The 13,022-nt window shown below is 42.1% G+C and overlaps 1 protein-coding gene across 1 annotated transcript; it reads right to left on the bottom strand.

The window, feature by feature from the left end:
- Positions 1-5,528: 5,528 nt before the first annotated feature.
- Positions 5,529-11,070, bottom strand: LOC139624759 (PDZ domain-containing protein 2-like). Its single transcript, XM_071484137.1, has 6 exons — positions 9,910-11,070; positions 8,075-8,178; positions 7,998-8,002; positions 7,863-7,964; positions 6,575-6,845; positions 5,529-5,977 (listed from the first exon to the last, which is right to left on the bottom strand). Exons 1-6 carry the CDS (start codon positions 10,641-10,643, stop codon positions 5,817-5,819), a joined length of 1,377 nt encoding a protein of 458 aa, XP_071340238.1. The 5' UTR covers positions 10,644-11,070; the 3' UTR covers positions 5,529-5,816.
- Positions 11,071-13,022: the final 1,952 nt, after the last annotated feature.

Genomic DNA, 13,022 nt, shown 5'->3' with positions numbered 1-13,022 from the left:
GTGTGTATGTTATCTGTTTTAGAACTTCCTTCATGTAACTGTGCATTTAAAACAGTTTGTAGGATGTTAGGCTGTGTGTACCGTGCTCGCTCTCTCTGTAACTACTTTATATTCACTATTTAATTTCACACTCATTCACTCTGACATTTCACAGACAGTCTGTGTCACACACACCTCCATCAGTGTCGAAGGTATGTCTGAAGCTTTCAGATCCTTTTCCTGCTTCTACTGTGTTAAAAACACCTTAGCTAAAGCTGCACTTAAAGCTTTTGGTTTTCAGGAGCCAAGACTGTCCTCCTGTAACAAACAAAGTCGTAGGTCGTCTGTCAGCAGGTTATTATGACCCATAGCTAGGTTTTGTTGCTAGGCAACATCTAGTGGTCATAGTAATGATGACAGGAGCAAGGGGAAAAGTGCAGTGACGTAGTTTATAGAACATCAGGAGGAGGTTTGGGTGGATGGACAGGTCAACAAAACACATGAATATGGAACAGGAGAGTGGTGTTTGATTCCCATGTGAAAGTAGCAGCTTATGTTGTTTCTATTATCCATGACTGTTCGATGTTATTATTGTAACCATGACAACAAAGATTATCTAATGTTGAGGAATAACTTATTTTAACCCAAATTACCATCTTTTCGTAAACCTAACCAAACCATGTACATTATTATTGTAAGCATGGTGATGAAAGAAGTAGTGCTGCTCTTGGTAAAATCCCAAGGTCCAGTACGCCTGCAGCAAAGGGGGCACTGTTTCAGGAGACACCCTTGGTGGTTGTTCAGGTTGGAGACAAGTTGGAAGAGCCAGATATTCCCCTCAGGAACTGGTGGAGACCAAACACTGAGATAAAAGTCTGGACACCACAAAAACAAACACCACTCTGCTGTGGTCAAATTCAATTAATGCATGTAGAAAAAGGTATTTCAGCAAAGTGTACTAATAGAGAGCAGCTGATGTGAACCACTTCGTTAATTGTTGTCAGCAGTTTAGTTTAGTTTATAACAGTTCATTGTATTCTACAGGTTGTGTTGTGTAAAATCTGAAATAAGAATAAAATGAAAATACTCAAGTATGTCACATAGGTACAGTACTGGAGCGAATGTTTCTGTGTGTCTTCTACCAACAGCACTTGTTCTGACTTCATGTGGAATAATGTTGAGAAGAGTTCAACAGAAAACACAGCACAGAGGTTCATTTCTACAGGATGAAAAAATAACATCGACCTCAGCTTCACATCCTCTGCTCAATTAGCAGCCTTCCACTTATAATGGCACATTAACATGTGTCACTAATGACACACCTACCCAGTCTCTCAGAGGACACTTTTTGTTTGCTGGCGAGTGGAGTGGAATTTGCTGACGTACATGCCAATGTTTTCCACAGCTCTCATTACACTTAAATCATTAAATCATTACATGAAAAGGTGAAGTACTATACTGGATGTGAAGCACAATTCTGTGCCGTCTTTATCTGAAACGTCAAAATTACACCAATGAGCACAACTTGGAGATATTTTGTAATTATGGTCATTAACCTGAACTCAACACCTCGTCAGGTAATGACATGGTTTAGCTGCAGACGTAGTTTAGTCTGTGGGAACTCAGTCTGGTTGAGGTAGAGAAGTTTCTTATTGCTGTGTTTTTGTGTTTGTGTTTTCAGATCCTCTGCTGACTGTACAGGCCACTAATGGCCACTAAGAAACTGAATTCCTAGTTTGCTGTGGAATAACTTGACTGGCCTGCAGAGTCCTCACATCAGCCTCATCCAGCACCTGTAGGAGGAACTGGCTGTAAACCAGTCTTCACCACCTGACATCAGTGGACAACTGCTCTTATACTGTTGTGGCTGAATGGGAACAAATCTCTGCAGCCAGGCTCCACACTCTGCTGGAGAACCTGAAACCAGAGGAGAGGAGTCTACAGCAGGTTCATCACATGTTCAACCATGACACATAGCTGGACCATCCACATATTTTTAGCCAAGTAGTATGGCTCTGTAAATTCTTTGCTTTATATTATGTTTTAAGTTTTTAATAAATGATTAATGTTTTGGGCCATTAATCAAAGAAAGCTCTTCATCAATTGCATTTTATGGCCTCTACGACGCAGGTTATTGCATCACAGATTACTTGTGATGCTCTAATTATTTTTTCATACTTTGCACACTAAATGGTAAATTGATTTAATAAATAATTTATAATTGGGGCAGCGCAGTGGTGCAGTGATTAGCACTGTTGCACACAGCAAAAAGTCTGGGGGCCTTTCTGTCTGGAGTGTGTCTCTGGCTTCCTCCCACAGTCCAAAGACATGCACATTAGGTTAACTGGTGACTGCTGAAATTGCCCGTAGGTGTGAATTTGAGTGTGAATGGTTGTTTGTCTCTATATGTCAGCCCTGTCATAGACTGGTGGCCTGTCCAGGGTGTACCCCGCCCTCACCCAATGTCAGCTGGGATTGGCTCCAGCCCCCTGTGACCCTATACAGAGAAGCAGTATAGGTAATGGGTGGTTGGATAATAAATTATTGAAACAAAAACAGCATCAATCCACTCAGTGTCCTTTAGTTTCCTCATAAAGTCCTGAACTGTGTGTTAATGAGAACATCAGTGATGTTAATCATTTAATACTGAGAGCATGCACTTTGGTGAAGGTTATGAGCAGCTCTTAATTTGAAGAGCTCCTTAAACAGCCATAACCTGTGTCATGACGTCTCCAGTCCCACACTCCTTCCTCTCCTCCCATGTTTCTGGAAAAAAACCCAATATAGTTTAGATCCACTTAAAGTGAATAAGTAGACAGTTTATTCTCCTTGTTTGTTGCATTGTAAACTCAGTTGTTATTTCCTGAACTTGATTGAAGGAGGCTGCTGAAAAAGACCATGAGAAAGAAATAATTTCCCTGTGTCAGTGAAGTCTGCATAAAATGTTTGTCATGCACCCACAATTTAAAATGATAATTTACCCAGAGCATCTTATAACGGGCAGTAACACACGTACCACAGTGAGATTATGAGCTGAACTTATTCACAGTGTACATTCATTATTGAATGTTACAGAGCATCGACAAGGTTCAAATGTTTGTGGATTTCATAAATGCACATGAACATTCAGTTACTATATTCAGTGACTCAGGACATGGACCAGCTGTCAGAGCAGGTTTATACTGTAAAGATAGAGTGGTTCCTCACCTGTCTCTGAGCTTGTACTGTCACCTAGTGGTAATCTTTTACACATGCACTCACTGTAACCAGTGAGCGTGGTCTGCTACTGCTCCACCTGCTATTTATTGGCAATATTGATATAATTATATAGCTGGGGGCCTCCTGTGGTAGAGAATATATTAAGTCAAATGTTTGTTTAAGAATCAAGGAAACTTTATCGTCACATGCAGCAGATACAACTACAGTGAAAGTTTAATAGACCTGACCCACCAGCTGTGCTATTAAGTACATCTTAATAAATACACACAGAAAATCTAAATCTAAAAGCAGAGTATAAAAGGCATTAGAAAGTATATTAATAATGTAATGTTTGTGTAAAATTGTGCAAATACACCAATAAGCCCTGTAATAGACAGGCGACCTGTCCAGGGTGTACCCTGCTACCTCCCAGTGTCAGCTGGGATTGGCTCCAGCCCCCCCGCGACCTGGTTTAGATAAGCAGTATAGATAATGGATGGATGGATGGAAATACACCAATAACAGCAGCTAAAAGTAGAACTTCCTCAGCCAGAAAGAAAGAAGAATATGTAACAGGCTAAATGTCAATGAACTGGGGTCAAAGAAGAATCTGGATCAGGTAACAACATATAAACTTAACTTTCAACCTCTGACAGGTTGAAAATGCACTGTAAGTTATCAGCGGTCATACAGTAGTGTACATTCAGCAAACACTGCGCAAAGCAGCATGTTTGGAGGACAACCACTAATTTACATTGAGTTGAGCTGCTCTAACACAGACCATAACAACAGGTGTTAGGGTATGTTTGCAGCTCCTCACGTTCATGGCTCCAGGGCCGCTGGAGTCTGACCTCCAGAAACCCATACTTTCCTCTCTCTATGTCCTGTTTTTCACACAAACGCAGCCCCTCTGCCTCACCATGCAGGATGTCCAGATGTTCCTCAGGCTGCAGAACCTTCATGTCCATCATCAGCTTGTTGATACTGTACTGACGACAAGCTCAAAAGGAGGCGTTTACTCTGTGCTGGCATTAGATGAATTGCTGCCTCTCTGTCAGCACAGCTGCTGCTCCATCACAGGCAAGGACACCAAAAACGCACCCAGTCAACAATGGCCACTGCAGCCATGTTTATGAATCATGACAGCAATTTCTCATGTCATCTCATCTCCTGTCCAACCTGAGCGGCTGAGTGGAAGAAAATCCTAAATCCAGATGTGCAGAGCTTGTCCTGGGTAAGTGCCTGATTACTTATGTCAATGTATGGAGGCAGAGAAGTCGCAATTATTTTTTTTATCCCATTATCACAAGATAATGAAGTTTGTTATCTCGAGATAAGAACATATTATTAGGAGAAAAAGATTTTTTGTTTTCTCGAGATAGTGGGATAATTATTCTGTTATCTTGACAAGTACCTTGAAAAATCAAAAAATTGTTTCCTCCTGATAATATTTCCTTATCTCAAGATAACAAGCTTTGCTATCGCGAGATTATGGGATAAACAAATATTTGTCAGTATGGCATTTCTAGGCTTCCATATAAATGTGATATTTCATATTATTAATACATTTGCAAAAAAGTTCTGTTTTGCCTTCTGTGTCACTCTCTCATGTTTGATAAATATTAGAAATGGGCCTCTGGCTAACTGGACTAGTTTGTACAAAACCTAAAAATTATCTTTAACTTTAACTTATGAGACAGGGGGAAAAAAAAGAAATCTCACTAAAAAAGTAGAAGCTTTTTGTATAAGGAAACTGGCTTGTTTGACAAAGGCTTAGTGAGCTTTTGAGTGTTATAAAATAAGGAAAAATTGTAAAATTGTAAAATTAAATGTCAGACAGTTTTTCATTTCCATTTTAAAATGGTCATAGAACGTCTGTACATGAAAATAAAAATACTCAAATAACACAAACACATCTGGGGAGATATAATACCACTGTGGAATTATTTTCATTTACAAGTTCACGTTACTATTGGAATATAGTCACTATGGGCTTCCATACTTAACTCATCAGTCAACCAAAAAATGAGCTGTTTCCTTCCATGTGAAGTTTGTATATTTAGAATGATTTTATTTGCCTTTTCTCACTCATCACAGTTTGTGTATCGCAGAGTTTGGCTAATGTAACAATCATTGAACCTTTAATGATTGATACAGATTTGCTGATATAAACTGAACATTATGAAGAATCACATAAAGAGAGGCTGCTTGGATTTACTCCAGAGACCTGTGGCAATACAACAGGACTCCTCCAGACCCAGCTTGGGTCCTGGCCTGTTACTAGGATCTTCACTCATTTGTGCTTATCAACACTTGTTACCATGGAAACCAGAACCACAACCAGCCACAGATCTTTTCACAAACCAACTTTATTTTAAAAATGTTCCCAAATGAACCTATTGTAAACAAACTGCACTTCCTGTCTGAAATAAATCCTGATTCAGCTCTGTAGTCAGTGGTCCATCCACTTTCACCTATTTATAAGAACAAACACACAGAACAAGACAAAACACTAAATCAAATAAAGTCCATCAGAAAACCAGAAAAAAACCTGCTTGTTCTTGTCTCTGCTGTTTGTCCAAACCCACTTTTAGGGGACAGTTTCACAGTGCCCCCCCCTCAGGAGGTTTTCCCTACAGTCAGGTGTTCAGCTTGCGGATGAGGAGGTGGTTGGGCCCTTCGTTAGTGGCTTTGATGATTTTCCAGGCATTGTGGTGCATGAGGTCCTGCAGAGAGCAGCCGTTGATGGACAGGACCTCGTCGCCGACTTCAATGAGCCCCGAAAGCTCAGCAGCACCACCTGGTGTAGAGGACACCAACAGTTCAGACTCAGTCAAAGAGGACGAGACAAACTACAGCAGTTACAAAAGCTCTGGTTATACTTTTATTACTTCCACTGCAGCTTCAACAGTTCACAACACAGACAGCAAAAAACCACAGAATCTGAAAAAAAGAAAAACAAAAAAAGAGGCCACCCCAAAATACTGACAGGGCAGATCACATCAGACTGTTGTCATGGTCACAGTGTTTGATAGAAAGCTGATAAAGAGCAAGTAGAGACTGTGAGAGAGTTTGATCATGCAGGTGCTGTGGAAATACCTTGCTGTGGCTAACGCTCACATAAAGGAGAGGTATGATAAGAGGGCAGTGCTGTGTTCATTCAGTCCGGAAGACCTGAAAATGGAGGTGTTGTGTTCTTGGTGGCCTCGACTGTCAAACTAAAGCCTGCGTCCTCTCCTGTAATCCAGGCATTACACTACGGTGAAAGCCTTGGCAGTAGTTAACTCAACAGGTTCGTGTTAAAGGAGAGAGGTTGACACACTAAACATGGAAACAGGTGCTGTGGGGGATGAAGTACACCAGCAGATTTATCTGTGGATGTGAGCCTCAGTCTCACCTGCTCCAGCTTCCACAGACTTCTTCCTGGCAGAGGACAAACTCTTCAGCTGGCTGACCACGTCCTGTCTGTCAGAGACACTTGGTTCACTGTCCTTGTCTCTACATATGACGACTAAGGCCTGATTGGACAGTCTGGCTTGATGGAGGCAGGACACGGCCTCTCCGTGGGTTTTTCCCTCTAGACTTGTACCATTTATGGATAAAATGCTGTCTCCTCTCTGGATGGTGCCCTCGAGGCTCGCTGCACCTTTGGTGAAGACCTGATGGACCTGAACACAAAGGTGTTAAAGCATCACCCACAGATATCTGCAAGAGCTGTTGAAACACCTCGAACCTCTATGGTTTTTCTTCAATTTGACATTGATGTATCATTCTTTCTTTAATCATGTTCAGTCTAAAATCATAGTCAGTCTGTCTCAGAGTGTTGGACCCACTGTAAAGTCTGAACATGTCGTCAAGTAGGAGAATGAGGAAGAATGAAGAATTATAACATCAAGACTCTTTCATGAAAGCCACATCTTGTTCTAACATCGCTGTAATAAATGTAGAATCTCAATCGTCACTTCCTCTCTGCAAAATCAGTTTTACAACTGAACTAGAAAACACTCTAAAAGAGATGAGTTTGAAGTTCTCATATCAGACCAGTCTGTAAAAAACTGGAGCAGAAGAGGCTGAAAAACGTCAGTGATCTCTCCATTTTCATTCATGCCAAAAAATTTACATACAACTTAATGGCATGAGATGTAATAATTGTGTAGGAAGCAGAATTCAATATCTGATCACTTAAATGATGGAAAAAGTATTAGTGGAGTCTGTCAGAGATTCTTCAAGGGAAAAATAGAGTTAAAACACATCAGCCATCACATTTGAACACTTTTCCTCATCCCTGTTGCACACAACCAGCACAATCTCTGTCTACAGATGTCTTGCTGTATCGGAATGAAGTCATCAGAAACATTAAGGCTCCATCCAGTCTAAAGGTAGATGTCCATATGTTTTTAATTATAAAGCAGGTCTGAATTGATTTAATCTACTCTGCCTTCATACTATAAGAATTAAAGGAATAAAATTTAACTGACATCAAGTGGTCCGTCCTAACGCTAACCTGTTTAAAACAGGTTAGGGTAAGGACGGAGAGGTCAAGCTAGAGGAAGAGAGGAAGAGGGTGGAGGAGGAGAAAAGGGTGCAGGTCCTGGTTCTGGTCATATCATTGTCATCATCTAGTGCAGTAACTATATGACATGGTGTTCCTTTAAGCCCCTGTAGCATTTACCTACTGTACTTACAGTGATCGTCTTATGCTCCAGGTCAACTCCACCAGCAACACTGAAACCAAGTCCTGATCCTTCCTCTTTACTCAGGACCACAAAGTGAGTGTCATCCTTCACCTGCAGAGTTCACACACAGAATCAGTGTGACGCAGGAACTAAAGAAGGAAGGTGTCAGATATTAATTCACATGTGTGTCAGCAGCAGTGCGGCGTTACCTCAGAGATCGCCTTGGCCTCCTGCAGCAGGGCCGACGTGTGATTTGGCCGACAGGGAGAACAGCAGCGTTTGCAGCTTACACTGAATCAGAGGAGAAGCAACCAGTTCCTTTAAACTGTGGACAGAAGGAGTCACAGTCACCAAAGTTATTAGATTAGACGACCCTCTGAGATATAACATGATTATAACAGAAATAAATACCAATAAAAATTAGGCACAGTTACTCTTTACACTTATAGTTTATAGTAGTTTCTTTATAGTTTGAAATATTTCTACAATAATACAGTACATCCCTCACAAGTCTCATATTACACATAGATATTATTGGACACCAGCTAGACTTCACAACATGGTGTCAGAGCGAGCTGTGTACACGTGATTATGATCTGGTTGATCTGATGGACTCTCAGTTAAAGCAGCGCATGTGTTACTACAGACTGGCAGCTGCTCAGAGAACCATCATTGACCTGACACTGAGAGACATCTCTGAGCTAACTCTGCAGCTGCAGAAGGCTCGAGAGGATCTGGAGATGTGCATGGCCAAACTCCAGACCAGCATGAACAAAAGTTAATCTGTAAACCTGATAACAACCACAGTCCTTAGCAACAGACTCTCAGACACATTTCAAGGATGATGTCACTGACATTCTTCAACCTGCAGTAGGTGATGCAACTTCAAACCAAACCAGTTGCAGCCTGTTCAAAATACTGTCGTCCATTAACTAGAATCTGAACGTCAACGTGATCTGAACATCACTTTGACCAAAATAAACTGGTCAACTGTTTTCCAGGTTTTCCAGGAAGCGTGGGAACGCTGTTAATGGCAGCAAAATGAGGCTTATATTTCTTTAGTTATACTCAACATCAACACATCCTGTGAGAGTGTCCTGATACTCATGACCAAACTCAAAGGTTTGGTATGTTCAGTGTCTGAGACCTTTTATATTGATGGTGACTAACTGCTTTGCTAAAGGAACACGTCATTATTAAAGGTTTGCAGGACATGAAATGTTTGGGCCTGATTGTTCAGGGAGAGAAAAGGTCAGAGGCAAGGGTGTAGGTTTGCACATGGACGGTAGGGACATGTCTCCACCAATATTTTGGGAGGACAAAATTGTCTCTGCCAATATTAGAGTGAACTAGTTTGCACTATATTTGGAGTGACGTCATATTAACTCATTCTGATGTGCCCTTCCAGAGACTTCGTCTCCAAGACAAGCGACAACTAATTAATCTGCTGAAAGTGATAAGTTACTCTGAAATGAAATATATTTATAGATTCTGCTAAATTGATAAATTATGATATTTTAATTGATATATGATAACAGACTTCATCTTGAAACATGTCTTCTTTATTTCTATCAAAAAGTAAATAATTTATGGTTTATTCATGTCATTTGTGATATTTTCTTGTTTTTTATTAGAAAGTCGAGTGATTTGTTTGTAGGCATCAAATCACTCAGTTGACTTAGTGCCCTACATTTTTTTGTGACACTGAAGGCCAAATGGTGTTCCTAAAATGACAAAATTCCTAACCTGGTTGCAAATTTATTAAGGCTTACTTTTAGTCTTTGATCTGTTACTGTGTATAGTTTTATTTAGACATACACAGGTCTTATATCTTATTAAACATTCAGCTGACAGCATCAAAAAGTCCTTTATTTTGGAGGAATTGTGGGGTTGCTTTGTCCCTGCCACTGTTGAGGCCAAACCTATGGCTTGGAGCTGACATCAACAACTGTCCTGTTTGCCAGTAATTGAAAGGTTCATGTATTTCTGTCTTTTGCAGTCTGCAACCTCACCACTAGATGTTTCTAAACCAGCAGTCTTTAATTGAGCTGCCCACCTGATGGACCAGCCAGGCTGTGGTCCATGGGTCTCTGGGGCTCCCTGAGGAGTCTCTTCAGTGGATCCAGGATCACGTTGGCTCACCCTGTTCACATCCACTTCAGTCAGGGCTGCAGAGGGTGGAAAGCTCTCAGTCACAGTGGCTTTCGTAAGTACTGTGGGATACAGGCTAGTCTCAGTTGTATCTATGTCTGTACCCTGTGCTCTGGTAAAGTCCTGTGTGCATAGCTTTTCCAGCTCAAGCATATTGAGAGCCCTGAGCTGCTGCAACCTGCTGTGAGGAAGTCTGCCATGTTTCCTCCGCAGCACTGGAGGGGTCTGTGGTGTAAATCCATCTGGAGCTTTGGGAACTTCATCCTCAGGACTGTCCTCCAACAGGGGAGCTGTGTTACAGTGTGTATGTGGAGAGTCAAGGTTCATGAGTGTAATGTTAGAGTGGAGTTTACCCAGAGGAGATGAGCAGGGTGTGGTTGGGATCAGATTCTCCACATAAGAACTAAAACTTCTCTGCCGTCCCCGGCAGTCAAAAGAATTAACCAAGTTCATATAACCAGCGATCCTTTGGTTCAGTGAGGCTTGGTATGTCAGCGCATGGGACTGAATGTCACTGCTTTTAGCCACAGGCTTGTCAAAGTTAGCCAGGTTTTCAAAGGACTTGATCTTATGTCGGACAGAGAAGGGATTGTAGCCTGCAGACAAGGCAGCGTCTGTGGAGAAGCTCTGCCTTTCCATTGTCTTTATGTAGAGTCTGGATGAGCTGGACTTCAGGGTCTCACCTGTCCCCACAGTGGTACTGAGCTTTGAGCCATTACTTGTGATTGAATGAATTTCTTTATTAGAACACAGCAAGTTCAGTTCTGTGGTACGGACCACGGCATTTGTTTTCTCTACAGTGGAAACGGCAGCAGAAACAACAGGTGCTGTTCTCACATCTGTGCCTCTCTGAGTGAGTTTAGAGTCTTCAGAACTCACTGTTTCACGGTGTGCCACAACTGGTGATGATGGACCAGATAAAGAAGACAGCTGAACCTCTATAAACGTTCTCTGAGTGGGAGGTCGGTGTGACTGGTCCTGTGATTTGGCTGTGGATTTGGTACCTACATGTATGCTCTTCTCTGTGGCCAGTTCCACATCCCTCTGCTCAGGTATGACCTGCCTTCTGTCAGGTATGACCTGCCTTCTGTTGCTTTGGGCAAAGCAAGGCAGCTATTAACACCAGGCTGGTTACTGGTGTTCAAACAGCTGGACGTGGTCGTCACTGGTGGTAATTTTGTTGACTAGTTCAAGGCAGCGTTGGAATTTGAAGGAGCTGGACTCTGACTCCTGGAAGGTTTCTGGAGAGGCTCCTCCTTTCAGTCTGGGAGCACTAGTGTTTGGACTGATTTGAGATTCAGGAAGTTTTAAAATACTGCTCCACACAGGACTGTCTGAATTATCAAGGAGTCTTAGGCCAGAGGTCTTCTTCAGTGCGGAGGTAGCATGGGGGTTGACATTAGTTCTACACATCAACACTTTCTCTTTGTTTATCACTGATGCTGAGACACTGCTGATGCTTGAACCTGATGTCTCTGATTCCACTGAAGGTGAAAGAGCTGTTTTTGTATTCAAGGTCTACAGAAAGTCTGAGGTCGGTGAGGAATCTGTTTGCACATTATCAGAAGTACTCTTTGTGAGACTGTGGGTATCTGGTGGAGAGGGGCTTAGGCTACCAGGGTTGGGTGCTACACATACCTCAACTTTGTCACAGGGTTCAATGGCACCATTGATGTGGCACTCTGTAAAAGACACAGGTATTGTACTGTTAGAAAACTGGCATGGCTGCTGTGTAGAGGAGTTTTCTTTGTCTCTCACTGAAGACACCTGCATCACACTGAAGGTCTGATTCAGGTCATCTTGCCTGCTGGGAGGTTGAACAGGTGAAGACCTGTTTGATGACTGGCTTAAAGGAAGGTTTCCATCAGCAGCATGTGTTTTGGCATCACTAGAACAAAACTCCACTTCTTCCTCATCTGAGGAAGGCTCATGAAGACCTCCACCACTGTCTGCCGTCTTAGTGAGCATGAGACTACTGTCAGTGGTGGAGTCACTGTTTGAATCGCTGTCATCTCCTGTGGGGTACATGTGTTTAACACCAGCGTTTTCCTCTGGTTGGTTCTCATGTGTCATCTCCACAGAGAGGACGGCACATTTTTCATTTCCTGTATCCAAGATGGAGCTGACCAGGGGACTGGCCTGGACCGGAACCTGAATTCCAGCCTCCTCAGACAGGGTTATAGCATGTTGGCTCGATAGATGCTCATTGGATAATGTTTCATTGGGGGGTTTGGTGTGTATGTTTGCATCACTGCAGCTCACTTCTAACAAAATGTCATCTATGTTGGTGATGGGTATTTGAAAGTCATGGTCTGTTTTGGTTGTGTGGTTGGAATTCCCTGGATTTGCACTTGTCACTCGTCGTCCATCAGACATCCCCTGAACAGATTTGGCCGGGTTCAGTCTGACGGCTCCATCACTGCTCCCTGATGACATCATCAAACTGGACAGTCGATCTACAGCTGGAGGCAGAAAGGGTTTTTGTGAAACTTTTCAGTTTCTGAGGTTGGCATGTATGTAGTACTACTCTTAGGTCACATTGCACAGAAAATCACTCAGATTGAGTGAATACTGATCAGAAACAACAGCTATGCGATCTCTGTGAAACTTTTCAGTTTTTGAAGTTGACAGATATGAATCCCTGGTTGTCTGAGTCGAAGCCAATATGAATCTCCTCTGAATAACAGCTCTAACTTTCCTCCTATATAGGTTGGTTGTTTTCATGAACCTAAGGTAAAACATATGGTTCCTATAAATAAAAAAGGGCTTCATTACATAAGATGAGGGAGTCATCCATCTCCTAATGACACCTAGACCTTTTGACCTAGAACCTCTTATCTAAGGCCCTTAAATCTTTACCTAGGGGATCCCTAGCTAAACATACCAAACCTATAAATTCACATAACATATAGAACTTCAGATACTACATATTTCCCCTGTTGGGATCTGAAAGCCATGAGTTCTGAGAAGAACAATGGAGAGGCCTACATGTCCCTCAAAAGCCTGAGTCTCAAGCCA

The sequence above is a fragment of the Trachinotus anak genome, unplaced genomic scaffold (genome assembly GCF_046630095.1).
Source record: "Trachinotus anak isolate AG129_WGS33_773 ecotype Australia unplaced genomic scaffold, CSIRO_AGI_Tana_v1 ptg000008l, whole genome shotgun sequence".
Classification (NCBI taxonomy): Eukaryota; Metazoa; Chordata; class Actinopteri; order Carangiformes; family Carangidae; genus Trachinotus; species Trachinotus anak.
This window is presented reverse-complemented; position numbering and strand designations above follow the sequence as displayed.

Excerpts from the sequence above, each read along its gene's own strand:
- LOC139624759 (XM_071484137.1), bottom strand. The coding sequence starts at position 10,643 with ATGGAAAGGCAGAGCTTCTCCACAGACGCTGCCTTGTCTGCAGGCTAC. Across the intron at positions 8,179-9,909 it reads CAGCCTGGCTGGTCCATCAG|TTTAAAGGAACTGGTTGCTT; the intron begins GTGGGCAGCTCA and ends TTCTGTCCACAG. Across the intron at positions 6,846-7,862 it reads TGGAGCATAAGACGATCACT|GTCCATCAGGTCTTCACCAA; the intron begins GTAAGTACAGTA and ends CTTTGTGTTCAG.